The sequence below is a fragment of the Carcharodon carcharias genome, chromosome 12 (genome assembly GCF_017639515.1).
Source record: "Carcharodon carcharias isolate sCarCar2 chromosome 12, sCarCar2.pri, whole genome shotgun sequence".
In the NCBI taxonomy this organism is placed as follows: Eukaryota; Metazoa; Chordata; class Chondrichthyes; order Lamniformes; family Lamnidae; genus Carcharodon; species Carcharodon carcharias.
In genome coordinates, this window is record NC_054478.1 from 33355846 (window position 1) to 33383276 (window position 27431).

A 27431-nucleotide genomic window follows, 5' to 3' on the forward strand; every position below is an offset into this window, starting at 1 on the left:
AGGATTTAAAAACAAAAATCACACTGCTGGAAATAGAGCCCTAAACTGTCAGAGGGAGATAGAAGACAAAATGTTGTCAAGTTACAAAGTGCAGAAACAAGGCAGGCAGCAATATTAAGGGATTTCAACTATCCCAAAATTAACCGATAAATTTTGTGTAAAAGATAAGAGGACACAGAATTCTCAAAATGTATTTAGGAGAACATTTTTAGTTAGTGCCTGGCAAGCCCAGCAAAAGAAAGGGAAGCTCTGGATTCACTTTTAGTGAATGAGAAAGCCTAACAGTGGGAAAGCATTTCAGTGATAGTGACCATAATTCAGTTAGATTGAGCTGTTATGGAAAAGGGTAAAGATGGATCAAGAATAAGTTTAATGTTGGGGAAAGGCCAATTTTACTAAGCTGAGAAGTGGTTGGAACAAAAGTGGATTGAAAATAACGACTTGAAAGATCAGTGTCAGTCCTACAAAGATAAAGGTTGGGACTAGCAAATCTAGACATCCCCTGGATGCAAAAGAGCATACAAAGCAGGATAAGGCAAATGAAAGAAAGCTCATTTAGATCTCATGAGCTCATTACTGCATAAAGCCTAGTGAAGGACTACAGAAAAATCAGGGTGAAATTAAAAAGGAAATTAGGAAAGCAAAGAGGCCATGAAAAAAATATTGGCAAAGAAAATCAAGGGAAACCAATCCTCTTTGGCGTGGTGTTGAAGGATTCCTAACATTGTCCCATTGCTTAAAAAAAGAAAGGGATAATCCATTACAGGCCAGTTTAACCTCGATGGTGGGCAAATTATTCAAAACATCGAGATTGTATAAATAGTCATTAGAGGGGTATAGATCAATCAAGTGCAATCGGCATGGACTTGTTATGGGAAGGTTGTGTCTGACTAACATGATTGATTTTTTGAGGTGGTAACAAGGAAGGTCATGGGGGAAATGCCATTCATGTAGCCTATATGGATTTTAGCAAGACTTTTGACAAGGTCCCAAAAGGCAAACTGACAAGTAAACTGAAAGCTCATGGGATCCAAAGGAATACGTTCCTTTATTGGCCTAGGTCTCGAGTATAACAGCAGGCAGATTACAATGGAACTGTACTAGTTAGACTGCAGCTAAATTACTGCGCACAATTTTGGTCAGTTCATTATGTGATCAAACTAGGGAGGGTACAGAGCAAACTTAGGATGTTGCCAGCAATGGAAACATTTAGTTTTAAGGAAAGATTGGATTGGTTGGGTTTGATTTCTTTGGAAAAAATGAGACTTGAGGCTTAAATAAAATTTAATTGGGGTATACAAAAATGAGCGGCCTAGAAAGGAGTGGATAGGAACAACATGTTTCCATTAGCAGAAAGGTCAATAATCAACTAGCATAGGTTTAAATTAATCTGTGGAAGGATTAGAGGAGAGCTGGGGAGAAATTCTGTCAGAGGGTGGGGGAGGGGTCTGGAACACACTACTTGACAGGCTGATAAAGGCATAAGCCCTCAGTACATTCAAAAAACACTAAGTGCTGTAATCTACACGGTTACGGACCAAGAGCTGGAAAATTGGACAGCTCTTTATCAGCTGGTAGACATGATAGACAAATGGCCTCCTTGTGTGCCATAATCTTTTGATGTGTTCTTGCTGCTTTCATACATTCTACCAGCCAGCTACAGAGCAGCAAAGCATAAGCTAATACATGTTCACTCAATCAGGATATAATGCTAGAGCTGACCCAAAGAGGAACTAGGGGTGGGAAGTTATCTTCATGTATCCTTGTATCAGGGGAAAAAAAGTAAACTTCATTCATCACTCCAGGCACATCTTTTCCCATATAACAATATAACACAAGGTACATGCATACATTCAGAATGTCCATGTTGGCGACCTGGTATGCTGGTGATCCCAAGACCTTTTGAGGGAGTCCTTTGACGGTTGCCTCTATAAGAGTCTGGAAAGAAAAGCAAGCAATTAAATAACAGCGTCAATCATATTCATAAATTGCATTCCTTTCCTTCATGACAGGGGCACAATCATTTGTGATGCATACTAATTTATCAGTTATCCATTTATTGTTTTTAATCAAACCAAACCCAACCTTGTAAGAAATGCATTCTTCACAAAGAATACACAAGGACAGGCGAAGTTAAATTAATGGATAAAACGGCTAAGGTGGCAATAGCAGTGTGTGACCAAACCACACAGAACACAATGTTCAGATTTAAATTTTACAATTTGTATCAAGTTAGGGCAACAGCAGGTGTGCTAAAACTGGACTCAGTGGGCTGAATTTTGCTGTCGGCGGGGCCCGTTCGCCGACGCAAAAAATGACGTGGCATGACTTTGGGGGAAACCCCCAACATCATCCCGCTCCATTTAAATTTTCGGGAAGAAGGGGCCACAGCAAAATCAGCTGTGCGCCTGCCGACCTGTCAATGGCCAATTGAGGTCATTGACAGGATAATTAAAACAATTAAAAGGACCTGCTCGTCCAACCTTAAGGTTGGCGGGCAGGCCAGGAGCCCCGGAAGCAAATAGAAAAAAACATGAAACCTCATCCACTGACAGGATGAAGTTTCATATAGGGTTTAAAAAACTATAAAGTTTTAGTGAAATTTATTAACATATCCTATCTCGTGTGACATTGTCACATGAGGGGGACATGTTAAGGATTTTATTATTTTTATATTTTTAAAGTTTATAAGGCTGTCAGCCTCGGAGATGTGCGCTCTTTCGTGTGCATGTGCAAAAGAGCACACTCTCGCCTTTGGGGAATCCCTCTCTCCCCCAGGGAGCGCATAGTGCTTCCCGCCAGGCGTCATGCTTAAAATGGAGGTGGGGCCTGCTTCTCCAGCACGGATCAGCTCCCCGCCCACCAGAGATTGGGTCGGGCTTGCCCACCCGGTAGGCAGAAAATTCTCAACAGATTGAGCAGATATAGAACTGAAGACAGGGCATCCCTGAGACTGTGGACCATCAACAGCAGCAGAATTGTACAGGAGCACAATCTGTAACCTCATGGCCCGGCATATCCCCCACTCTACCATTACCATCAAGCCAGGGGATCAACCCTGGTTCAATGAAGAGTGCAGGAGGGCATGCCAGGAGCAGCACCAGCCATACCTAAAAATGAGGTGTCAGCCTGGTGAAGCTATAACACAGGGCTACTTGTGTGTCAAATAGCATAAGCAGCAAGTGATAGACAGGACTAAGCGATCCCATAATCAACGGATCAGATCTAAGCTCTGCAGTCTTGCCACATCCAGTCGTGAATGGTGGTGGACAGTTAAACAACTCACTGGAGTTGGAGGCTCCACAAATATCCCCATCCTCAATAATGGATGAGCCCAGCACATCAGTGCAAAATATAAGGCTGAAGCATTTGCTACAATCTTCAGCCAGAAGTGCCAAGTGGATGATCCATTTTGGCCTCCTCTGGAGGTTGCCAACATCACAGATGCCAGTCTTCAGCCAGTTCGATTCACTCCATGTGATATCAAGAAACGGCTGAAGGCACTGGATGGTGCAAACGCTAAGGGCCTTGACAATATTCTGGCAATAGTACTGAAGACTTGTGCTCCAGAACTTGCAATGCCCCTAGCCAAGCCGTTCCAGTACAGCTACAACACTGGCATCTACCTGGCTATGTGGAAAATTGCCCAGGTATGTCCTGTACATACACAAGAAGCAGGACAAATCCAACCCGGCCAATTACTGCCCCATAAGTCTACTCTCCATCATCAATAAAGTAATGGAAGGGGTCACCAAAAGTGTTATCAAGCAGCACTTACTTAGCAATAACCTGCTCACTGATGCCCAGTTTTGGTTCCGCCAGGGCCACTCAGCTCCTGACCTCATTACAGCCATGGTTCAAACATGGCAAAAGTGCTGAATTCCCGAGGTGAAGGTGAGAGTGACTACCCTTGACATCAAGGCAGCTTTTGACAGGGTGTGGCATCAAGGAGCCCAAGCAAAGTTGGAGTCAATGGGAATCAGGGGGAAAACTTTCCACTGGTTGGAGTCATAGCTAGCACAAAGGAAGATGGTTGTGATTGTTGGAGGTCAGACATCTTGGCTCCAGGACATCACCGCAGAGGTCCCTCGGGGTAATGTCCTTGACCCAACCTTCTTCAGCTGCTTCTTCATCAATGACCTTCCTTCCATCATAAGGTCAGAAATGGGGATGTTCGCTGACGATCGCACGATGGTCAGCACCATTCGCGACTCCTCGGGCACTGAAGCGGTCTATGTCCAAATGCAGCAAGGCCTGGACAAAATCCAGGCTTGGGCTAGGAAGTGGCAAGTGACATTCACGCCACTCCAGTGTCAGGCAATGGCCATTTCCAACACGAGGGAATCCAACCGTTGTATCTTGATGGCATTACTATCACCGAATCCTCCACTATCAACATCCTTGGGGGTTACCATTGACCAGAAACTGAACTGGATGGAATCGTGTGACAAGTAACCCACCTCCTGACTCCCCAAAGCCTGTCCACCATCTACAAGGCACAAGTCAGGAGTGTGATGGAATACTCCCCACTTTGCCTGGATGAGCGCAGCTCCCACAACACTGAAGAAGCTGGACACCATTTAGACAGAGCAGCCTGCTTGATTGGCACCAGGTCCACAAACATTCACTCCCTCCACCACCAAAGCACAGTAACAGTAGGGTGTACCATCTACAAGATGCACTGCAGGAATTCACCAAGGCTCCTTCGACAGCACCTTCCAAACCCATGACCACTACCATCTAGAAGGACAAGGGCAGCAGATAGATGGGAGCACCACCACCACCACCTAGAAGGACTCCTTCAAGTCACTCACCATCCTAACTTGGAAATATATTGTCATTCCTTCACTGTTGCTGGGTCAAAATCCTGAAACTCCCTTCCTAACAGCACCGTGGGTGTACCTATACCACATGGACTACAGCGGTTTAAGAAGGCAGCTCACCATCACCTTCTCAAGGGCAACTAGGGATGGGCAATAAATGCTGGCCCAGCCAGCAAAACCCACATCCCATGAATGAATTTTTAAAAAAATTTAAAAATTGCAAGTGCAAGTTGGGTGAGAGGAGAGCATAAACAGTTGAATGGTGTCAACACTTACCATCTGGGGTCAAGTATGAATGAACCCCAGGGCAAGGTACCAGAAGATAACTGATGTCTAACAAACCAGAGGGAGATGAAGAGGGAAAAAAAATAAGGAGCGAAAATTGGCAGGGGAAAAATTAAAACTAATATTCTTATGCAGAAGAATTTTACTGCAAATCAGGGTTTGCTTTATATTTTCTTTAATTTGTTCACATCAGGAATAAAGTGCAAAGTTTAGAATTTATTTTTAAACAAAGAATTGTATTCCTAATGGTAGCTTACAGCTCCTGGAAAAACTTTTAATTTTTTTTTGAAGCAGCTTCACTATTTTGGTGCTCTACATTGAATGATCAGTTAATTTTGAGACCAGTCACTCTAGCCCAATTAGTGCATTGCACATCAAGAGGTAAGTCACACAAGTTACACACAGGACAGAGGTGGTGGCAACCATCTCATGTGAAATACAAGTATCACTGGAAAATATATCTTTCCACTGTTTAATAGCGAGTAGTGATCAGGGAAGGCAGCTACATTCTCACACATTTAACCCTGGTTGCATAATAAAACAGTTTAGTATAATTATGTGGTTGGATTCTTAAAGATAAACTGAACACTTTTTGCTCATGACATGCCAATCGAGACAAAAATACATCTCGGGTAATTGGTACACCAGCTCTGAGCAGCGATAAATAGTACAGCGTGACTCCAAAGGAAACTTTTACTTTTGATGGCATGAACTAGGTAGACTTATTTAAAACTGCAATATGGACTACGCTTTGCTGCTAAAGGAATGCTGGCAAAAAATTTTAAAGGTACTGCTGGCTAAGTATTTCAAAAACAAAAGGTTTAATATACTTACCAAAGCTTTGAGAGCAGAGATGGCATCTGAATTCACTATCTGCTGCAATGCTTGCAACAGCAGCGTCAATACCTCTGATGCCTGCCGTTCCTTTTTTGAGCCTTAAGTTAAAGAACATCTTAAAATTAGAAACAAATGTTTCTGCATTCTTCTGCATAAATCAAAGTTTCTGACACCATTCTGCTTAACTGCGCATAGCAGTTAAGGATAATAAATAAAAAAGGGGAGAATCGTTTCAGATTCATTTCTCACAAATACCAACAGCCAAGTTAGAACAGTAATGACCTGGCAACAAGGTGCTCACATAATTGCAGTTGACGCGCTGTGGAAAGAAACATAAAAGGGAGCCTATCCTCAGAATAAATGCATAAGAAATCACTAACCTGACTCAATGGCATTTCTCACATAGCTGATCAGATGTTTCCAAATAAGATTAAGCATGGCATCTATGGAAGACAAAAATGAAAAAATAGCATCATGGCAGACATATGTTGTGAACAATAGAAATAAAAAGTGGCAGCATTTATGGAGAGCAAAACAGAGTTAACATTTCAGGCTGATGGCTTTTCATTGGAGTTCATCAATTTGAAACATTAACTCTCCCTCTCTCCACAGATGCTGCCTGACTGCTGAGTATTTCTAGCATTTTCTGTTTACATGCTATGTTTAATTTGGTCAACTTACTATTTACAATGTTTACCTTAAACAACTAAAATAGTTTAATTGTGCCTTAGTTGGTGAATATTTCACTCGAGAGATAAAACAGGATTTAACTTCTATCAACTTTGAGATTGTCAAATGTTACACTGTACAGTACATCAAAATCAAATGCTACGAAATGATTTACCTTCACCCAGTTTGCCAACAGTAATGAATGCATCTCTGACTGCGGTTATCAGGGTTCCAGCATTCTTGCAAAAGAACGAAGGACTATTAATTAATGGGTGCTGCAGAGGGTCTGTAGAAAACAACAACAATTTTACTAAAAGAGCAGAAAGCAAGCAGCATTGAGGCTAAAATGACATGTATAAAGACACATCAGAATAGATACAGTAAGAAAGTGTGTTAAATACGCCTGAAGACAAATCTTAAAACATAATCCACAGGTCGATTTCACATTAAAATCTGAAGCAGCCAATTTCAAAAATGGTCCTTTAGATATGGTCTTTTTCATTGTTTGCTTCAGTCTTACTTTCCTTAATCAGACTTATAGCGAGCTATAATTGCACCAACTTCGGCAAGACTGGTTTTGAATTTGAAGTGACTTGCTGAATGCATTTTAAGTTGGATCCACTCAGTTTCTACATTCAGTCCATGTACAGCAACCTTTAAGGCTCCTGCATCCTTGAATGCATCAAAGGGAGCGCATTTCTGACCTCCAGTGGCAGCACAATTGGCATCTGTACCAAGATCACTTCAAATACCCCAGCGAAACTGCTGAAAGGGAAATCAGCAACAAACTTACCCCTCCTCCATGAAGGTTGAACCAAGCTCAATTATAGCCCCGAGATTCTACTGGGACACCAGGGGCATTCCAACTAAGAGAGAATCTATGAACAACAATCAAGGCCCAACACAATCTCCAAAGGAACTGAAACCCACTGCTCTAAGCAGATGTCCACAGTAACATGCTAGCTTCATTATAGTACAAGTCAAGCAAAACACAGTTAAAGTAAAATAAAAGCAACCCAAATAGTTAGTAAGTACCAGGCATACCTAAACTAAGCTGGAGCTTGTTCTGTTTAACCAGATCAGTGACCTCAGGACCCACCAGAAGATGAAGTAATACTTCGACTCCTACAAGCTGCACTGCCTGCATTACTGGCAATGCTGAGAGGCTGGAATTCAATTGCAATCTTGGCACTGCTGGACTCGGTGTAGGAAAAGCAGCTGAAAGAAAGTTACATTCATGGGATATGCTGTACGGCAATAAAAAATACATTTCTAGTGTATTGCTACAGTATCACACATTCAATACATGAATTGTTTTACAAATCTTACCAGGTTTTTGTACAGAGGCTGGGGTTGTAATAGGAGAGATCATTGCAGTTCTGCAAGGTGTTCCTGGTGGATGCACAGTTCCATCAATACCAAATGCACTCTGCAGTAGCGGGATACATACCTACCGTAATATAATGGAAGGTCACCAGACATTTTATGCTGACAAAATCTAGTTAACAATCTAGATGGCACAGATTTTCAGCGATATATCAAAACATGTTTAGCAACGAACTACTCAAGTCATGTTTTTCCTCATATAAGTTTCAACCAAATATCAAACAGCAGTTAAAATAGACAAATCATGAACTAGTAAGAATCTCTCTTACATGAGGGCAACCCCAACCCAAAAACTCAAAATACCCCCCAAAAAATCATTACAAATTAAGCAACTGAATGTTAATGAGCGAACAAAAATTATGATACTTCACTTTGAAACTGAATTGGTTATCGATGCATTGGTTTCTACTAAACAAACTGAATCTGATGCAAAGATAAATGGACCCTTCTTGTAATCACAGTAATTGAAATGTACAATTTGTCCTGTTGGAGCAAGTCTGATGCAGTACATCACAAATTCCTGCAGACAAAGATTTGACAATAACCCACACCACCTCAGCTAGCCCATCATAAGGTTACAATGCTCCCTTTTTTGCTGGCCCTTTCCGGCAGAAAACAGCTGTGGATAAACTCAGGCTTAGTCAAATTTTTCCAAATATTGAGTAAACATTTTCAAAGCTAAGACGAACATAAAGTTGAAAAGCCCCTGAGTAATGTTAACCTATAAACTTTCACTGGTAAATTAACACTAAATATTTTATTCCTTTTCTCAACAGCAGGGGAAGATAAATTAACCAGTCAGCAAAAATATTCCAGAAAAGGTGACATGCAAATATAGCTGTAGGCCTCAAACAGTGATTGTGGGCTTTTCTTACCTGTTCAAAGTTAGCAGAAAGCAGTGGGCCTAGCCGAAGAGCCAAATACCACCAGACCTCTAATTTGGCAAGGCCCAAAATCTCCGTTCTTACGTGAATAGAACTCAGTGGCTGCATGAGCAACCGGAGCCGTTTTGCACTGCAAAGTATATCTGTACAGTAAAGGAAAATTTAACATATAAAACTGAAAGGATGGAAAAAAAGTCAAGAAAATATTTGAATTCTCTCCCATCAGTAAAAAGATTCCTGAATACATTTAATTTCCTCCTCCCATTTCCTTTTCCTCTCTTCCCTGTGCCTCACAATCTGCCAAAATGAGGGTGAGCCAGAGTTGTGCCGAGGACTCTTTCGATACTGCTCAGCAGTCAGTTGTTAAAAGAAAGGAAGCCGATTCCTATCTGTAGTTTCTACCTAGTGAGGAGTGAAGATCAGGGATTGCAGGTGAGAAGTCACAATGTCTAGAACTTTCATACAACACCAAAGTAACATTAGCGTCACACCAGTGCCAGGCAATGACCATCTCCAACAAGAGAATCTAACCATCTCCCCATGACATTCAATGGCTTCTCTTCCTGCTCCCAATTCGTTGGCCCCCACCAATTCTTTTAAAAAAATGATTCCTTCACAGGTGTCACTGGTTAGGCAATCATTTATTGCCCATCCCAAATTTCCCTCGCGAGGATGGTAGTGAGCCACCTCCTTGAACCACAGTCCATGTGCTGCAGGTGTACACACAGTGCTGATAGAAAGGGCCTTCCAGGATTTTGATCCAACAACAGTGAAGAAATGGTGATGTAGTTGGAAGTCAGGATGGTGTGTGACTTGGTGGGGAACTTGCAGGTGGTGGTCTTCCCATGCATATGCTGCTCTTATTCTTCTAGGTGATAGAGATCATGGGTTTGGAAGATTATTGAAGGAGCCTTGGTGAGTTGCTGCAGTGCATCTTGTAGATGGTACACGCTGCTACCACTGCACGTCGGAGGTGCAGAGAGTGAATGCCAAAGATGGTAGATGGATGCCAATCAAGTGGGTTGCTTTGACCGATGGTGTCGTGCTTCCTGAGTGTCGTTTGAGCTGCACTCAGACAAGTGGAGTATATTCCATCACATTCCTGGCTTGTGCCTTCAGGATGGCGGACAGGCTCTGGAGAGTCAGGAGGTGAGTTACTTGCCACAGGATTCCTAGCCTCTAACCTGCTCTTCTAGACACAGTATTTATATGGCTGGTCCAGTTCAGTTTCTGGTTAATGGTAAACCCCAATATGTTGATTGCTGTGGTAATGCCATTGAATGTCAAGGGGAGAAGGTTAGGTTCACTCTTGTTGGAGAGAGTCATTGCCTGGCACTTGTGTGGCATGAATGATACTTGCCACTTGTCAGCTCAAGCCGGAATATTGTCATGGTCTTGCAGCATATGGAGATTCACTTCTTCAACTGTTTTTGTCACGAATGGTGCTGAACATTACAGTGAACATCCTTATGATGGAAGATCATTGACAAAGCAACTACAGATGGTTGGGCCTAAGACACTAACCTGAGGAACTCCTGCAGTGATGTCCTGGAAATGAAATGATTGACCTTCAGCAACCAGAATCATCTTCCTTTGTGCTAGGTATGACTCCAACGAATGGAGAATTTCCTCCCTGATTCCCATTAACTCCTGTTTTGCTAGGGCTCTTTTATGCCACACTTGATCATATGTTGCCCTGGCGTCAAGGGCAGTCACTCTCACCTCGAGAATAGCTCTTCTGTCCTTGTTTGGACTAAGGCTGTAATGAGCCAAAGGAGCTGAGTGGCCCTGGAAAACCCAACTAAGCATCACCAAGCAGCTTATTGCTGAATAAATGCCACTTGATAGAAACTGTCAAGATGCCTTGCATCACTTGGCTGATGATCAAGGGTAGGCTGATGGGGACGGTAATTAGCTGGGCTGGGTTTCTCCTGCCTTTTGTGGACATTTCTCATCTACATGCTGCCCCTTGGCAACATCATCCGAAAGCACAGCATTAGATTTGACATATATGCCAGTGACACCCAACTCTACATCATCACCACCTCTCTTGACTACTCCACTGTTGTTAAATTGTCAGACTGCTTACTCGTAATCTAGTACTGGATTAGCAGAAATTTCCTCCAATTAAATACCAGGAAGAATGAAACATTGTTTTTGGCACCCGCACTAAACTCCACTCCCTAGCTTTAGAGTCTATCCCTCTCCCTGGCAACAGTCTGAAATTTAGCCTGTTTGTTTGTTACACTGGCGTGATATTTGATCCCAAGGTAAGCTTCTGGCCTCATATTCACCACATCTCTAAGGCTGCCTATTTCCAGCTCCAAAACATGGCCCAACTTTGCCCCTGTCTCAGCTCATCTGCTGCTAAAATCCTCATTTGTGCTTTCATTACACCTAGAATTGACTATTCCAACACACTCCTGGCTTGTCTCCCACATTCTACCTTCCATAAACTTGAACTCATCTAAAATCTTGCTGCCTGTGTCTTAATTCGTAGCAAGTCCCATTCACCCAACATCCCTGTGCTTGCTGGCCCACACATTGTTGTTTTCAAATCCCTCAACAGCCTTATCCCTCTCTGTTTTTGCAATCTCCTCCAGCCTAGCAACCCTCAGATATCTGAGCTCCTCTAATTCTGGTCTCTTGTGCAATACCAACATTAATTGCTCCAGCATTGGTACATGTGCCTTTAGATGCCTCGGTCTCAAGTCAATACCTTCTCTACACCTCGCTGCCTCTCAACTTTCCTCCTTTATGACACTTCTTAAAACCTATGTCTTTGACCAAGCTCTTGTGTGCCTCAGTGTCACAGCTTGTTTTATAACACTCCTGTGAAGTACCTTGGGATGTTTCCTTCCATTAAAGGTGCTACATAAATCAGTTTGTTTTTCTGCTCAGGGAACTGGAATCTTCAATCACATTGAAAAGGAGAATTCAAGAATCAAAACACACTTCGAGCAACATCACTGCCAGAAATAAGAGTGCATGTACTTGTTTTTTTCTTCTCACCCCTCAAATAAAATTGATATCAGCTGGGGAATAATGTGCTGTGTATGGTGGTTGGAGGTGCAAAAAGACAAAAAAATGGTCATGGAAAAACCTGACACTTCATATTTTCCAACATTTAGATTATAAAAGATTAAAAACATACAAGCAATACATTCAAAAATACTAACCCTGGTCTATTTCACAAAGTAATAAAGATAAAGCATACTTTCACATACCAGGATTCAATGCAAAATTATCAATCAAGCTTTTCCAGGCAATGAAAGCTATTTTCTTCACAACTGGAGAGCCACTACGAAAGCCCAACTCCTCCAAATGCAGTAGAGAATTAATGAAACTTCCTCCACGGTGCAATGACTTGTACAGGGAAAGAGAGATCAATTTGATAAGTTATGGGGAAATAAACTGAACTGTGGTTTAATCTGTGTTGTAGGTTTGACCATCACCTAAGCAAAGTAAATGCTGTTTAGCAACCCCCAATTATGCTCCTAAATTTGCAAGCACTATCTGCATTTTCTCCTAATATATTGGGCCAAAATAATTGAATGTAAAAGCTATGGAAGGTGGATTCTTGTTGTCTGTCTGGAACATATGTGAAGACATTCCAAACTCCAGAGGGAAAAAAAAATTAAACTGTCTATTAATAGCTCAGGGATGGAGGTATCCAGGACTCATTGCTATCAAGCCTTTTCACCTCACTTATTTAAAGGGGGCAGTAGCATGGTGGCAATGTTACTGGACTAGTAATCTAGAGGTCCAGACTAATGCTCTGGAGACAAGAGTTTAAATCCCAAAAGGGCAGCTGGGGTAACTTCATAAGTCTGAAATAAAATGCTAGTCTCATTAATAATGATCATGAAACTGCCGGTTTGTTGTTAAAAACCCCCCTGGTTCCCTAATGCCCTTCAGGGGAGAAAATCCACCATCCATGCTGGATCTGGCTTACATGCAACTCCAGATCCACAGCAATGAGGTTAACTCTTAACTGTCCTCTTGAAATGGCATAGCAAGCCAGTCAGTTATATCAAGCTATTTCAGAAAAAAAGCACTGTGGGTGTACCTACACCAGTTGGACTCCACTGGTTCAAGGTACCTCATTGTCACCTTTTCAAGGGCAATTAGGGAAGGGCTATAAATACTGACCTTACCTTCAAAGCCCACATCTCAAGAATGAATTAAAAAAACCTTATGGGGAGCAATATAATGGATTGACACTTAACACTAGCTCATGTCATATGGACAAATGTATCCTACCCCCAGCTTTCAATTACTTAAATTGTATACTACTAGAGATAAATAAATGTACAACATTGAAATTTATATTACTTGAAGCTTTAACCCACCTCTCCCTTTCAAGGAATGAGATCTACTGTACATTTCTAGGTTCAGTATTTTTCTTCAATTTCTTGGCCTTTACTGCAAGGGAATTGAACTGAAAGAATAAAGAATTCTTACTACAATTGTACAGGGCTTTTGTGAGACCACACTGGAGTACTGGGTGCAATTGGGCAGGACAAACAAGGCACGGGAATACAGAATGAATGGTCGGATCCTGGGAAGTACCGAGAATCAGGGGGACCTTGGTGTACGTGTCCAACAAGTACTTAGGGTAGTAGGACAGGTAGATGAGTTGGTTAAGAAGGCATATGGGATACTTGCCTTTATTAGCTGAGGCGTAGAATATAAGAGCAGGGAGGTTATGCTGGAACTGTATAAACGCTGGTTAGGGCACAGCTAGAGTATCGCGTGCAGTTCTGGAATCCGCATTATAGGAAGGATGTGATTGCACTAGAGAGAGTGCAGAGGAGGTTTACCAGGATGTTGCCTGGGCTGAAGAGTTTTAATTATGAGGAGAAATTGGGTAGACTGGGGTTATTTTCCCTGGAGCAGAGGAGATTGAGGTGGGGGACATGATTGAGGTGTATAAAATTATGAGGGACATAGATTGGGTAGACAGGAAGGAACTTCCCCCTTGGCGAAGGGATCAATAACCAGGGGGCAGAGATTTAAGGTAAGGGGCAGGAGGTTTAGAGGGGTTGTGAGGAAGAATTTTTTCACTTAGCGGGTAGTTGGAATCTGGAAGTCACTGCCTGAAAGGTTGGTAGAGGCAGAAACCTTCATAACATTTAAGTAGTATGTGCCCTTGCGATGCCATGGCATACAAGGCAATGGGCCTAGTGCTGGAAAATGGGATTAGAATAGTTAGGTACTTGTTGCGCTGGCGCAGACTCAATGGGCCGAAGGGCCTTTTTCTGTGCTGTAGACCTCTATGAATATAACTCTATGAGTTTTGATCCCATATTTAAAAGGAGGATATAGTTGCATTGGAAGCAGTGCAGCTAAGGTTCGCTAGATTCAATCCTGGAATGAGGGGGTTGTCCTGTAATGGGGCACTAAGTAAATTGGGCCTATACTCTCTGGAGTTTAGAAGAATGAGGGGTGATCTCAATGAAACCTTCAAGATTCTCAAGGGGCTTGATATGATAGACACAGAGGTTGTTTTCCCTGGTTGAGGAATCTAGAATATGGAGGCAGAGTCTCTGGATTATGGCCTATTAATTTAAGACCACAATGAGAAACTATCTTCACTCAGTGGGTTGTGATTCTTTGGAATTCTCTACCCAAGAGGTTGTGGATGCTTCATTGTGAATATATAAATGTTGAGGTATGAAGTGATATGGGGAGTGGTCAGGAAATTTAATGGAATGGCAGAGCAGGCTCAATAGGCCCTATGGTCTACTCCTGTTCCTATTTATATTCTTAACTTTGAATATTCTACAGTAAAATATTCTCTTGCAGCAACTTCATGGGCTCCAGTATTTACAGCTTTGAGCAACTTAGTCTACTTTGCAATTAATTGAAAATATAAAGTGTGTACCTCTTTCCCATCATTTCATCATCTATTGGGAGGCAATGCCTAGGATAATCTTACCTTTCCCAACAATTTCACAAAGAGGGGCCACAATTTCAACACATAAGTTTCATTTTTTGTTGTGAAGAGTTTCTGGAGCTCTGGAATCATTTTCTGAAACAATATGAAATATTTGAACATTTATGACTATACCCTTTGTTTTTTAAAGAAAGGTACAGAAAATGAATTTGTTGCACAAACTCAATGACCCACAAAAAAGGCAGAGGCACAGGCCTGTACCTTTGTCTTCCCAAATAGCGAGTCTCATAGCTCAGCAGATATTTGATCAGTAGGTGCAATTCCCTGTAGTAAAATCAATTTGCCCACAGCAAGGTTCCTCAAACAGTAATATGAAAATGAACACTTTTTATATACTAAAAAAAATCTGATGTTGATTGAAGGATAAATATTGATTCTGTCACCAGGCAGAACTCTCATGCTCTTCTGAAATATTACCACAGAATCTTGTACACCCACCCTACAGAGCAGGCAAGGGCTCAGTTTAAACACTTCATCTGAAAGAGGGCACCTTAGAGGATGCACCATATCCCCAAATAAGACAGAGTGTCTGCCTAGATTTGTGCTCAAGCCTCTGGGGTGGGACTTGAACCCACAACCTTCTGACTCAAAAGCACGGGGGTGACCTTTTGAGCCATACTGACAAAATTATACATGCCAGCTAAAATAGTAACAAAGGAAAAAAGAACCTTTTGGCTGTGGATTGACACATGGTAACCAAAGCAGAGTTTTTTTTTAGGCAATCACAGAAGGGGAAAGTTTACAAACTAAATAGGCTTTGAAATTCCAGTACATCAGTAATCTGGAGAATTGTTATTTTAAAAAGAGAGACAAAATAACAAGTGTTCTTATTCTCATACTTACTGAGGTCATTAGGGGCTCAATTATGCCTGCTATATCCGGCTGCTTTTGAAGTAGAAGTGGTAGCCCCATTTCCAGAGCTGTTGCTGCCCGTAACCGTACTTTGGGGGCTGAATGAACTACAAGAGGAAGTATTAGCCTGGCCCATTGAACAGCATTTTCTCCCATCTGAACTGGTGTCTGCTCTACCAGCCTTAAAACAGGAGAAGTAAAAGTTTAGAAAAACTATCCACAGAAACTTTCCTAATTTACAAACAGATCTGCTTGAAGATCTCTCACACACTGTCTAATAAAAAAAACATTTCATCTTTACAAATATCACATAACAGAGGTGTTAAAACTTGTCTTGACGAGTCAGATCAGAGACTCAAGTGACATCAATAAAACTTGCAACTTTAAGAAAAACATTTTTTAAAATCCCTACAAGAATATTCACTATCAGGAGACCACTGAACACATTTTGATATAAAAACTTATATCTTACTGCTCCTGTTCAGACATGATTAATTTGAAAATGCAAATACAATTATGATATAAAGTTTACACTTTAAAGCATACACTTTAAAATGTTTCAGTAGACCAATATATATTTGAAAGAAAATCTTTAATTCATGATGTCTTCATCAGGTTTAAAGTTTACTCAGATGAAACTAAGCACTACTAAGTTAGTGCAGTGATGAGGTTCTAATTAATCATTATGAACTTTATAACAATGTATCTTTACAAAATCTAGCACAATATTAAGCTATTATATGCCAATTCTCTTGAATGTAACTGTCCTCACCCCTTTCAAAATAAACATCCAGCCTCAACACCTCTTTCCTTGCAAATGACTGCTCCATCTCCAAACATCTTTTCTCACCAAAGTCCTTAAAGTGTTGTCTTCCAAATCTGTGCTCTTTTTCCCCACAATTCCATGTTTGAGTCTCTTCAATTAGGGTTCCAGTCCCACCATGGTACTGAAACTGTCTTGATCAAAGTCACAAATGACATTCTCTGATTATCTATCCCTCCTCATCCTTCTCAACTTGCCTGCAATTCTCAAGACCATACCGCTATTCTGTAACACCTTTCACCCGGTGTGTAGCTGGGTGGAACTGCATTTGGTTTGGTTCCATTCTTATTTATTGAATAATTGCAAGAGAATCACATGCAATGGCTTCTCTTCCCACTCCTGCATGGTTTCTCTGGAGTGCCCCAAAGGCCTATCCTTGACCTATATTTTCTCATCTTCATACAATCCTTTGGCAATGTCATCTGAAAACATCAGGTTCCTCAGATATGCCAACGACACTCAGCTCTATCACACCACACTGCTCTGGACTCCTTTACTGTCTTAATTTGTCACACTGCTAGTGCATAATTCAATAGTGGAAGAGCTGAACATTGCTCCAGCTAAATATTAGGAAGATTGAAGCCATTGGCTTTGGTTCCTGGCAAAAACGCAGTTTCCAGCCCTGGCAACTACCTGCAACCAATTCAGACCACTCGAAACTTTGGTATTGTGTTGACCCAGACATGAACTCCTGACCATATACCTTCTACATCACCAAAACTACCTACTTAACCTTCATAACATCGCTAGACTCTGACACAGGCTCAGCTGATCTGGTGCTGAAACCCTCACCTGTACCTTTGTTAACTCTAAGCTTGATTATTTTACCACTCTCTTGCCTGGCTTCTCATTTTCCACCTTACATAAACTCAAGTCATCCAAATCTTTGTTTGCAGTATCTTGACGCATTGCAAGTTTTATTCATTCATCACCCTGTGCTTGCTGACTGACAGTATCTTAGTCTGACGACCTCAGTCTTAAAATTTGCCTCTTGTGCATCTCAAATTTTAATTGTTCCACCACTGGCAGGCATGCTTTCAGATGCCTTGGTCCCAAGCTCTGGAATTTCCACCCTGCCTCTCTCTCCATTTAAGATGCTCCTTAAAATCTACTTTTTTGGCCAAGCTTATGGTCACTTGTCATTTGTGGCTCAGTGTCAAAAAATATTTCCTTTTGATATCACTTAGCAAACGCCTCGAAACATTTTTGCTACGCTAAGTGCTATATAATTGTAAGCTACTGGAGTGATTTTGATGCAGTCAGACTAATTGAAACTACATAGAATCAACCTAAAAAGTTACATTTTCATACCCTTGCCTAACCTCTCCCAGGGCAATGTTTAAGGTTCTCATTAGCTAAAGCTTACATGTTACAGAAAGTGAGGAAACACACTGTACCTGGATCTTGGCTATTTCTATTTTATAAACCACCAATTTTGCAGGCCTGGTTGTGTGGAAAGGTCTGTCCTCAATGCTCGTCTCTTATTGGTGGATTTGGGAATTCTCAAGCACAGAGGAAGCCATATGAGAAGAGACCACTTCAACACAGACTGCAACATTCTAAGCAGGCAAAAATCAATAGCTTACAAAGTGCATGCGTGCAGCACTGTGCAGGCAAAGTTTGTGTGTTCTTTATCATAGAAAGTTTACAGCACAGAAAGAGGCCCTTGGCCCATCATATCTGCACCAGCCCATAAACAAACTACCCAGCCTAATCCTACTTTCCAGCATTTGGTCTGTAGCCCTGCCGTTTACAGCACTTCAGGTGCACATCCAGACACCTTTTAAACGAGTTGAGGGTTTCTGCTGCTACTACCCTTTCAGATAGTGAGTTCCAGACCCCCACAAACTTCGGTGAAAAAAAGATTTCCTCATCTGCCCTCCAATTCTTCTAGCAATCACTTTAAATGTGCCCCCTAGTCACTGACCTCTCTGCTAAAGTAAATAGACCCTTCCCATCCACTCTACCCTGGTCCCTCATAATTTTGTACATCTCAATCAAACCTCCCTTCAGCCTCCTCTGTTCCAAGAACAATCCCAACCTATCCAATCTTTCCTTATAGCTGCAATTTTCTAGTCCTTGCAACAGCCTCGTAAATTGCGTCTGTACCATCTTTAGCGCAATTTAATCCTTTCTATAATGTGATCAGAACTGCACAAAGTACTCGAGTTATGGCCTAACTAATGCTTTGTATAACTTCAGCATAACCTCCCTGTTCTTATATTCTATGCCTCAGCTAATAAATGAAACGATTCCATATGCTTTCTTAACCAGCTTATCAACCTGTCCTATCTTCAGGGATCTGTGGACATTCACTCCAAGGTCCCTCACTTCCTCTGCACCTCTCAATATCCTCTCATTTATTGTGTACTCCTTTGCCTTGTTTGACCTCCCCAAATGCATCACCTCACACTTCTCAGGGTTGAATTCCATTTACCCTGTTTAATTACAGCAATAGTTTGAACATCACAATATTTCAGTAAACTGAAACAGTATTTTCCAGCCTTATTCTCGAAATAGAAATATGCATAACATGGTTTAAATGGCAATTAGGGATGGGCAATAAACGTTGACCTAGCCAGCAATGCCCACATCCCATGAATGATTAACAATAATAGAAAATTCAAACGGGTCTTCATTTAATGCCAGACAAAAATGTTAATTCAGTTTTCAGTGTTTTCCAGGAGATAATTTCGAAATCTTTTTAAAAAGTTAGTCATGAAGTCACCGCAGATAGCAAACCAGCTAAATTAAGGGATTTCGCTTGATCATATTGATTTGCAACATCAGTTTTATCAAATGTATTTTTAGAATAGTGAAAATCTTCCCATTCAGTAATAAAAAAACTCAAATGAATATGTATCTGCTGGAACTATTTCAGAAAATTACTGAACTAATACAAACCTCCTGATCTCTAGAATCCACATACTTTGCAACATCCTTACTTTGCAAATACATTACTTCTTAAATGAATAAACATGTGAATAATTCCACTTTGATCCACACTTACCTTATAATAAGGTTTAAGGCTTCATGTTCAATGACCATTGACTGTTGATCTCTTGTTAATATTGTTTCCATTGCTCCAAGTACATTTTGAACCTAACAGCAAAACAAAACTAGTGAGCAATTTGGTCACTGGCCAACACTTAATACACTACAGACAAAAAAAAAATCCAGGAAGGTACAGAAAAATTAGGTTAAAATTGTAGTGCAGTCTTAAAGAACCTTCACTGAATAAATAATTCAAGCTAAGGTTTGAAGTTGCATTTATGCTACAAATGTAAGCATTGAAACAATTGTGAACCAACTGATCAATTGCTATAGCAGCTTAAAATCAGCTCTAATATAGTGCCAGTAAGCTCAAGCCATAAATTACATTAAAATACTTCAGGATTTTGGATGATGTACTTCATTATGACTTTTTCCTCAGGTGAAAAGCTCAATACTTTGGTATGCAACCATCTACAGAACCTGTTCCCTCCCTAATTTTTTTTATATAATTATGAACATTCAAAATGAGACAGTAGGAAAGGGCTGAGCAAGTTACAAGAGTCGTATTTAGACATACTGCAAAAGATCATTCTCAATGATAACAATTAACATTTAAATTGAGATTGATCTGCTTTTTGGTGGCATGAAGTATGTTCATGTGCTAGAACCTGCATTTATATTGCATTCTATTGCATTCTCAGGATATTCTAAAGTCCATTATAATCAAAGAATTGCATTTGAAATGCAGTCACTTGTCTTAATAAATGTGGCAGCCAGTTTGCACACATGTTGTAAATAGCAACAGGGATGGCAATTCCAATTTCTGTTTCTATTGGTGTTAGTGGAGAAAAATAAGTGTTAGCCAGATCCCTCTGCTCTATTTCAAACTATGCTGTGGCTTTTTTAACATCTATTTCCACAAGCAGATGGGGCCATGGCTTACCATCTCATCTAAAAAGGCAGGACCCTCTGACAATGCAAGCCTCTCAGGAATGGTGATACAGTTCCAAGTCAAGAACACAGGTAGCTCAAAAGGGAACTTGAAGGTGGCGTTCCTATGCATCTACTGCTGCTGTCTTTCTAGCTGGTAGTGGCATGGGTTTGGAAGGTGCTGTTGAAGGAGCCTTGGTGAGTTGCTGATGTGCATTTGTAGATGGTACAACACTGATATTACAGTGGAAGGAATGAATGCTTAAATGGAGTGCCAATCAAGCGGGCTGCTTTGTCCTAGATGATGTTAAGCTTCGTGAGTGCTGTTGGAGCTGCGCTCATCCAGGCAAGTGGAGAGCATTCAATCACACTCCTGACTCGTGCCTTGTAAATGGTGGACAGCTTTTGGAGAGTTGGGAGGTGAGTTATTTGCTGCAGAATTCCCAGCCTCTGACCTGCGCTTGTAGCCACATTGTTTATACAGTTGGTCCAATTCAGTTCTGGCCAATAATATTCCTCAGGAAGTTGATTGTGGAGAATTCATTGATGGTAATGCCATTGAATGTCAAGCGGAGATGGTTAGATTCTCTTGTTGGAGATGGCCATTGCCTGGCACTTGTGTGGTGTGAATGTTACTTGCCACTTGTCAGCCAAGCCTGGATGTTGGCCAGGTTTTACTGCATATAGACATGGACTGGTTCAGTATCTGAAGAGTTGTGAATGGTGAACATTGTGCAATCATCAGTGAACATCCCCACTTCTGACCTTATGATGGAGCAGCTGAAGATGTTTGTGCTTGGTACAGTGCCTTGAGGGACTTCTGCAGCAATGTCCTGGGACTGAGATGATTGACCTCCAACAACCACAACCACCTTCCTTTTTTGCTAGGTATGAATTCAACCAGTGGAGAGTTTTCCACCAGATTCCAACCATTTCAGTTTTGCTAGATCTCCCTGATGCTACACACAGTCAAATGCCTTGACGTCAAGGGTGGTCACTCTCACCTCGGAGGTCAGCTCCTTTGTCAGTGTCTGGACTAAGGCTGCAATGAGGTCGGGAGTCAAGTGGCCCTGACGGAATCCAAACTGAGCTTCAGTGAGCAGATTATTGCTGAGCTAGTGCTGCTTGATAGCACTGTTGATGACCCCTTCCATCACTTTGCTAATGATCAAGAGTAGACTGATGGGGCTGTAATTGCACATAACTCGGGCAATTTTCCATGTTGCCGGATAGATTCCAGTGTTGTCGCTGTATTGGAACAGCTTGGCTAGGGGTGCGGAAAGTTGTAGAGCACAAGCCTTCAGCATGACTGCTGGAATGCTGTCAGGGTGCATAGCCTTTGCATTATCCAGTGCTTCAGCTGTTTCTTGATATCACGTGGTGTGAATCGTATTGGCTGAAGACAGGCATCTGTGACGCTGGGGACCTCTGGAGGAGGCCAAGGTGGATCATCCACTCAGCACTTTTGGCTGAAGATTGTAGCAAATGTTTCAGCCTTGTCTTTTGCACTGACATGCTGGGCTCCCCATCATTGAGGATGGGGGTATTTTTGGAGCTTCCTCCTCCAGCTATTTCTTTAACTGTCCACAACATTCATGACTGGATGAGGCAGAACTGGATGTGGCAGGACTGCAGAGCTCAGATCTGAGCCGTTGGTTGTGGGATTGCATGCTGCTTCCCACTGTTTGGCATGTTAGTCCTGTTGTAGCTTCACCGGGCTGGCACCTTACTTTTAGGGATACCTAGTGCTGCTCCTGGCATGCCCTCTTGTACTTTTCAATAAGCCAGTGTAGATTGCCCAGGTTGATGGTAATGGTAGAGTGATGATATGGTGGGTCATGAGATTACAGATTATGTTCGAGTACAATCTGCTGCAGCTAATGGCCCACAGCGTCTCATGGGTGCCCAGTTGAGTTGGTAGATCTGTTTCTACTTAGCACGGTGTAGCGCCACACAACACGGTGGAGGGTATCCTCATTGTGAAGGCAGGCAGGAGTACATAGTCATAAGGACTGTGCAATGGTCACTCCTACCAATACTGTCACGGATAGATGCATCTGGTACAGATAGATTGCTGAGGACGATATCATGAAGGTTTGTCCTTTTTGTTGGTTCCCTCACCAGCTGCCACAGTCTGAAGCTAGCAGCTATGTTCTTTAGGGCTCAGCCAATAGTGGTACTACTGAGCCACTTTCAGTGATGGACACTGAAGACCCCCCCTCAGAGTGCATACTGTGCCCTTGCCACTCTCAGTGCTTCTTCCAGTTGATGTTCAACATGGAGGCGTACTGGTTCATCAGCTGGGAGGGTGCCGTATGCGGTTATCAGCAGCAGCCAATAAAATAACCACTAAACTCAAATTGAACAAAATGTGCAATTTGTGTCAGGAAAAATTAATTCAATTTACTATCCAGAACAGAGTAGTTATAAACACAGCAATAGTTGCAGGAAAGCTCACCTCCTTCGCAACCACTTCTGCACAAAAACTCTGTTTTGATATAACCCAAAGTGCTCTTGTACACGTGTTCTTATCAGTTGACTTGACTGCAATATCACAGAGTGTCATAATCAACTGTCTGGCTTCAGGTTCTGCAGGGAAAACAGAAGGAAAGACAAATTATTCATAGTTATATGGGAGGTCAACCCTAAAAGCTAATTATAGCATTATGTACTGCCATATTGCAAGAATACCATCTACACCAGGGAACTGAGAATTTTACAGCAGGGTTTGAATAAAGGCAGTTAAGCACTTTGACAAGCTTACAACTTATATTTATATAGTGTCTTTAATGTAAAAACACTCATGACAATTCACAGAAACATAGGAAATAGGGGGAGTAGACCATTCAGCCCCTCAAGCCTGCTCTGCCATTCAACTAGATCATGGCTGATCTTTTACCATTTTCCCCACACTATCCCCAAATCCCTTGATGTCTTTAATATCTAGAATTCTATCTATCTCTGCCTTGAACCTACTACACAGCCCTCCAGGGTAGAGAATTCCAAAGATTCACCACGCTCCGAGTGAAGAAATTCCACCTCATCTCAGTCCTAGATGGCCTACCCTTTGTTCTGAGACTTTCCCCCACCCTGGTTCCAGACACCCCCCCCCAACCAGAGTGAACATCCTTCCTGCATCTATTCTGTCGAGCCCTGTAAGAATTTTATATGTTTCAATGAGATCACCTCTCATTCTTCTAAACACCAGAGAATACAGGCACAGTCTCCTCAATATCTCCACTTAGGACAATAACACCATCCCAGGGAGCAATCTAGTGAACCTTTGTTGCACTCATTTTATGGCAAATATATCCTTCCTTAGGTAAGGCGACCAAGATTGCACATAATAGTCCAGATGCTGACTCACCAATGCTCTCTACAATTGCAACAAGACATATTTACTCCTGTACTCAAATTGTCTTGCATAAAGGTCAATATACCATTTAAAAAAAATTATTCATTGAGAGAATGTGGGCTTCACTGGCTGGGCCTGCAGTTATTACCCATCCCTGGTTGTCCTTGAGGAGGTGGTGGTGAGAGGCCTTCTTGAACCGTTGCAGTTCATGTGATGTACGGAGTTCCAGGATTTTGACCCAGTGAAGAAACGACAATACATTTCCAAGTCAGGATGGTGAGTGACTTGGAGGGGAACTTCTAAGTGGTGATGTTCCCATGTATCTGCTGCCCTTGTCCTCTGGATGGTAGTGGTTGTGAGCTTGGAAGGTGCTGCCAAAGGAGCCTTGATGAATTCCTGCAGTGCATCTTGTAGATTTGCCTTCCTAATTGCTTGCTGCACCTGCATGTTAGCTTTCAGTGACTCATGAACAACGGCACTCAGGTTACCCTTTGGACATCAACACTTCCCAATCTCTCACCATTTAAGAAATACTCTGCACTTCTGTTTTTCCTACCAACTGGATAGGTTCACATTTTTCCACATTATATTTCATCTGCCATGTTCTTGCCCACTCACTTAAGCCTGTCTAAATCCCCTTGAAGCGTCTCTGCACCCTCCTCAGCTTACATTCCCACCTAGTTTTAGCTCACCAGTAAACCTGGAAATATTACATTTGGTCCCCACATCCAAATCATTGATAGATTACGAATAGCTGAGGCCCAGGCACTGATCCTTGCAGTAGTCCAGCAATCACAACCTGCAGCTCAGAATGACTTGTTTATTCCTACTCTGTTCTTAATCCACACTAGTACATTACTCCCAATCCCATGTGCTCTACTTTTGCTTACTAACCTCTTGAGTGGGACCTTATTGAAAGCCTTCTGGGAATCCAAATACACAACATCCACTGGTCCTCCCTCATCTATTCTGCTTGTTACATCCTCAAACAAAATCATGTTTGTCAGACATGATTTCTCCTTCACAAATCCATGTTGACTGCCCATTCCTACCATTACTTTCTAAGTGTTCAGTTATCACGTTCTTTACAATAGATTCTAGCATTTTTTTCTACTACTGATGTCAAGCTAACAGTTTTGTAGTTACTCGTTTTCTCGCTGCCTCCTTTTTGAAATAGCAGGCTTACATTTGCTACCTTCCAATCTGGTGGAAACATTCCAAAAGTATAGAATTTTGGAAGATGACCACCAATGCATCCAATATCTCTACAGCAACCTCTACAGTCTGGGATGTAGATCATCAGGCTGGGAGGTTTACTGATTTTCAGTCTCATTAATTTCTTCAGTGATACTTTTCTTACTAATACTAATTTATTTTAGTTCCTCATTCTTTGTGGTGCCTTGGCTCGCTACTATTTATGGGAGTTCTTTTTGTATCTTTCTCCAAGACACAGACAGACAGACAAAGTATTTTAGTTTCTCTGCCATTTCCTTATTCTTCATTATAAATTCTCATGTCTCTGCCTGTAATGAGCCCATCTTTGCCTTTGCAAATCTTTTTCTTTTAACATACCAATTTACAGTCCAACTTTGTGTATCTGGCTAGTTTATTTTCATCAGTTTCTTGAATCTCCTTTGCTGAACTCTAAAATGTTCCCAATGCTCAGGCTTACTCATTTGTTTGGAAACTTTATAAGCCTCTTTCTTTGAACTAATACAATCTTTAACTTCTCTCCTTAGCTATGGTTGGGTAACTTATGCTATTGAGTTTTTGTGCCTCAAAGGCATGTATATTTGTTGTAAACCACGTATTAATTCTTCAAATGCTAGCAATTGCCCGTCAACTGTTATACCTTTTAATGTAGTTTCCCAGTTCACCGCAGCCAACTTGCTACTCATACCTTCATAGTTTCCTTTGCTTAGATTTAAGATCCTAGTCTCAAATTGAACGATATCATTTTCAAACAATGTAAAATTATATCATTGTATCATCATTATTCCTGAGAGGCTAAGATTAATTAGCCCTTTCACATTGCACAATACCAGATCCAAAATAGCAAGCTCTTCAAGTTGGTTCTTCAACATAAACTTCTAGAAAACCAGCTTGTATGCATTCCAAGAATTCGCCCTCCACAGCATTACTGCTAATTAGGTTTGCCCAGTCTATATGTAGATTAGAGTCCCCCCTGATTTCTGTATTACCCTTGTTGAATGCAACTCTAATTTCCTGATTTAATCCTACATTACCACAACTGTTTGGTGGTCTATAAATAATTCCTACCCAATGTTTGCTGACCCTTGCTGCTTCTACATCTTAATTTTCCCATCTAAGATCCTCTCTCACTAATGTACTGATCTTATCCTTTAAAAGCATTATCCCAACTCCTTCTCCTTTTTCCCTATCCTTCCTTAATGTCAAATACCCTTGAATATTCAGTTCCCAGCCTTGATCACCCTGGAGCCACATCTCTATAATGGCAATTAGATCATACCCTTCTACTTCTATTTGTGCTGTCACTTCATCTAGCTTATTGCAAATGTTGCATGCATTTAGGTAAACTGCCTTTTATCTTGCCTTTAACATTTTTCTGTATTTTAACCCTGCTTGCTGCTGGTCTTTGGTTCCAGTGCCTTCCAATTTCACATACTATTTTTCTATCTACCATTACCAGTTTTGTTTCTCTCCTATCCGAGTTCTCTATCTAGTTCTCACCCCCCCCTGCCGAGCTAGATTATACCCTCCCTAACAGCACTAGCAAATCTCTGTGATGATATTGGCCCTGGTCCTGCCAAGGTGTATCCCATCCTTTTTGTACAGGTCCCAACTGCCCAGAACTGGTCCCACTGCTTCAGAAAACTAAAAACCTTCTCTCCTGCACCATCTCTACAACCATGCATTCATTTACTTTATCCTCCCATTCCTGTACTCACTGGCACAGAGTAATCCTGAGATTACTGCCTTTGAAGCTCTACTTTTTCATCTGTTTCCCAACTTTTAAAAATCTGCCTTCAACACTCCACCCCTCTTTCTACCTATGTCAGTTCCGATATGGACCATGACCTTTGGCTGTTCACCGTCCCCCATAAGTATGTCCTGCAACCACTCACTGACATCCTTGACCCTGGCAGCAGGGAGGCAACATAGCATCCTGGGGGTCACATCTACAACTGCAGAAACATCTGTTTCCTTAACTATAGAATTCCCTTACCTCTATTGCTCTTCCACTTTTCTTTCTCCCCTCCTGTGCAGCTGATCCACCTGTGGTGCCACGGATTTGGCTCTGCTGCACTCCCATGAGGAATCATCACCCTCACCAGTATCCAAAACAGAAAACCAGTTAGTGAGCGAGATGGACAGAGGGGATTCATACACGACCTATCTGGTTCTCCCAGACTGTCCAGCAGTCACCCATTCCCTCTCTGCCTGCACTTTCTTAACCTGCGGTGTGACCACCTCCCTAAAGGGGCTATCCACATAGTTATCAGCCGGCGGATGCTGTCACTCAAGTTCCAAAACCTAGAGCTCAAGTTTCTGCAACTAGTGATCCCCTCAGCCATGGGAAGTATCCACGATTTCCCTTGTCACAGGATGCGCATTCCACCTGTCTGAGCTGTCCTGTCTTAACTTTATAAAC

General features: G+C 41.7%; 1 protein-coding gene across 3 annotated transcripts in view; it reads right to left on the minus strand.

Annotated features, from left to right (window-relative positions):
- rif1 (replication timing regulatory factor 1) overlaps nt 1-27431 on the minus strand; it is a 92383-nt gene that overhangs the window by 44166 nt on the left and 20786 nt on the right. Inside the window, exons 2-14 of one of the 3 annotated variants that reach the window (XM_041200482.1) lie at nt 27006-27106; nt 22901-23031; nt 19529-19620; nt 15687-15876; nt 14826-14918; nt 12112-12250; nt 8876-9027; nt 7944-8064; nt 7659-7832; nt 6790-6900; nt 6326-6388; nt 5943-6043; nt 1852-1938 (exon numbers count right to left, since the gene is read on the minus strand). In XM_041200482.1, coding sequence (XP_041056416.1) covers nt 1852-1938; nt 5943-6043; nt 6326-6388; nt 6790-6900; nt 7659-7832; nt 7944-8064; nt 8876-9027; nt 12112-12250; nt 14826-14918; nt 15687-15876; nt 19529-19620; nt 22901-23031; nt 27006-27102 — 1551 coding nt within the window. In that variant the 5' untranslated portion in view covers nt 27103-27106. The remainder of the gene's footprint in view (nt 1-1851; nt 1939-5942; nt 6044-6325; nt 6389-6789; nt 6901-7658; nt 7833-7943; nt 8065-8875; nt 9028-12111; nt 12251-14825; nt 14919-15686; nt 15877-19528; nt 19621-22900; nt 23032-27005; nt 27107-27431) is intronic. The other 2 variants (XM_041200481.1, XM_041200480.1) reach the window with 2 other exon arrangements.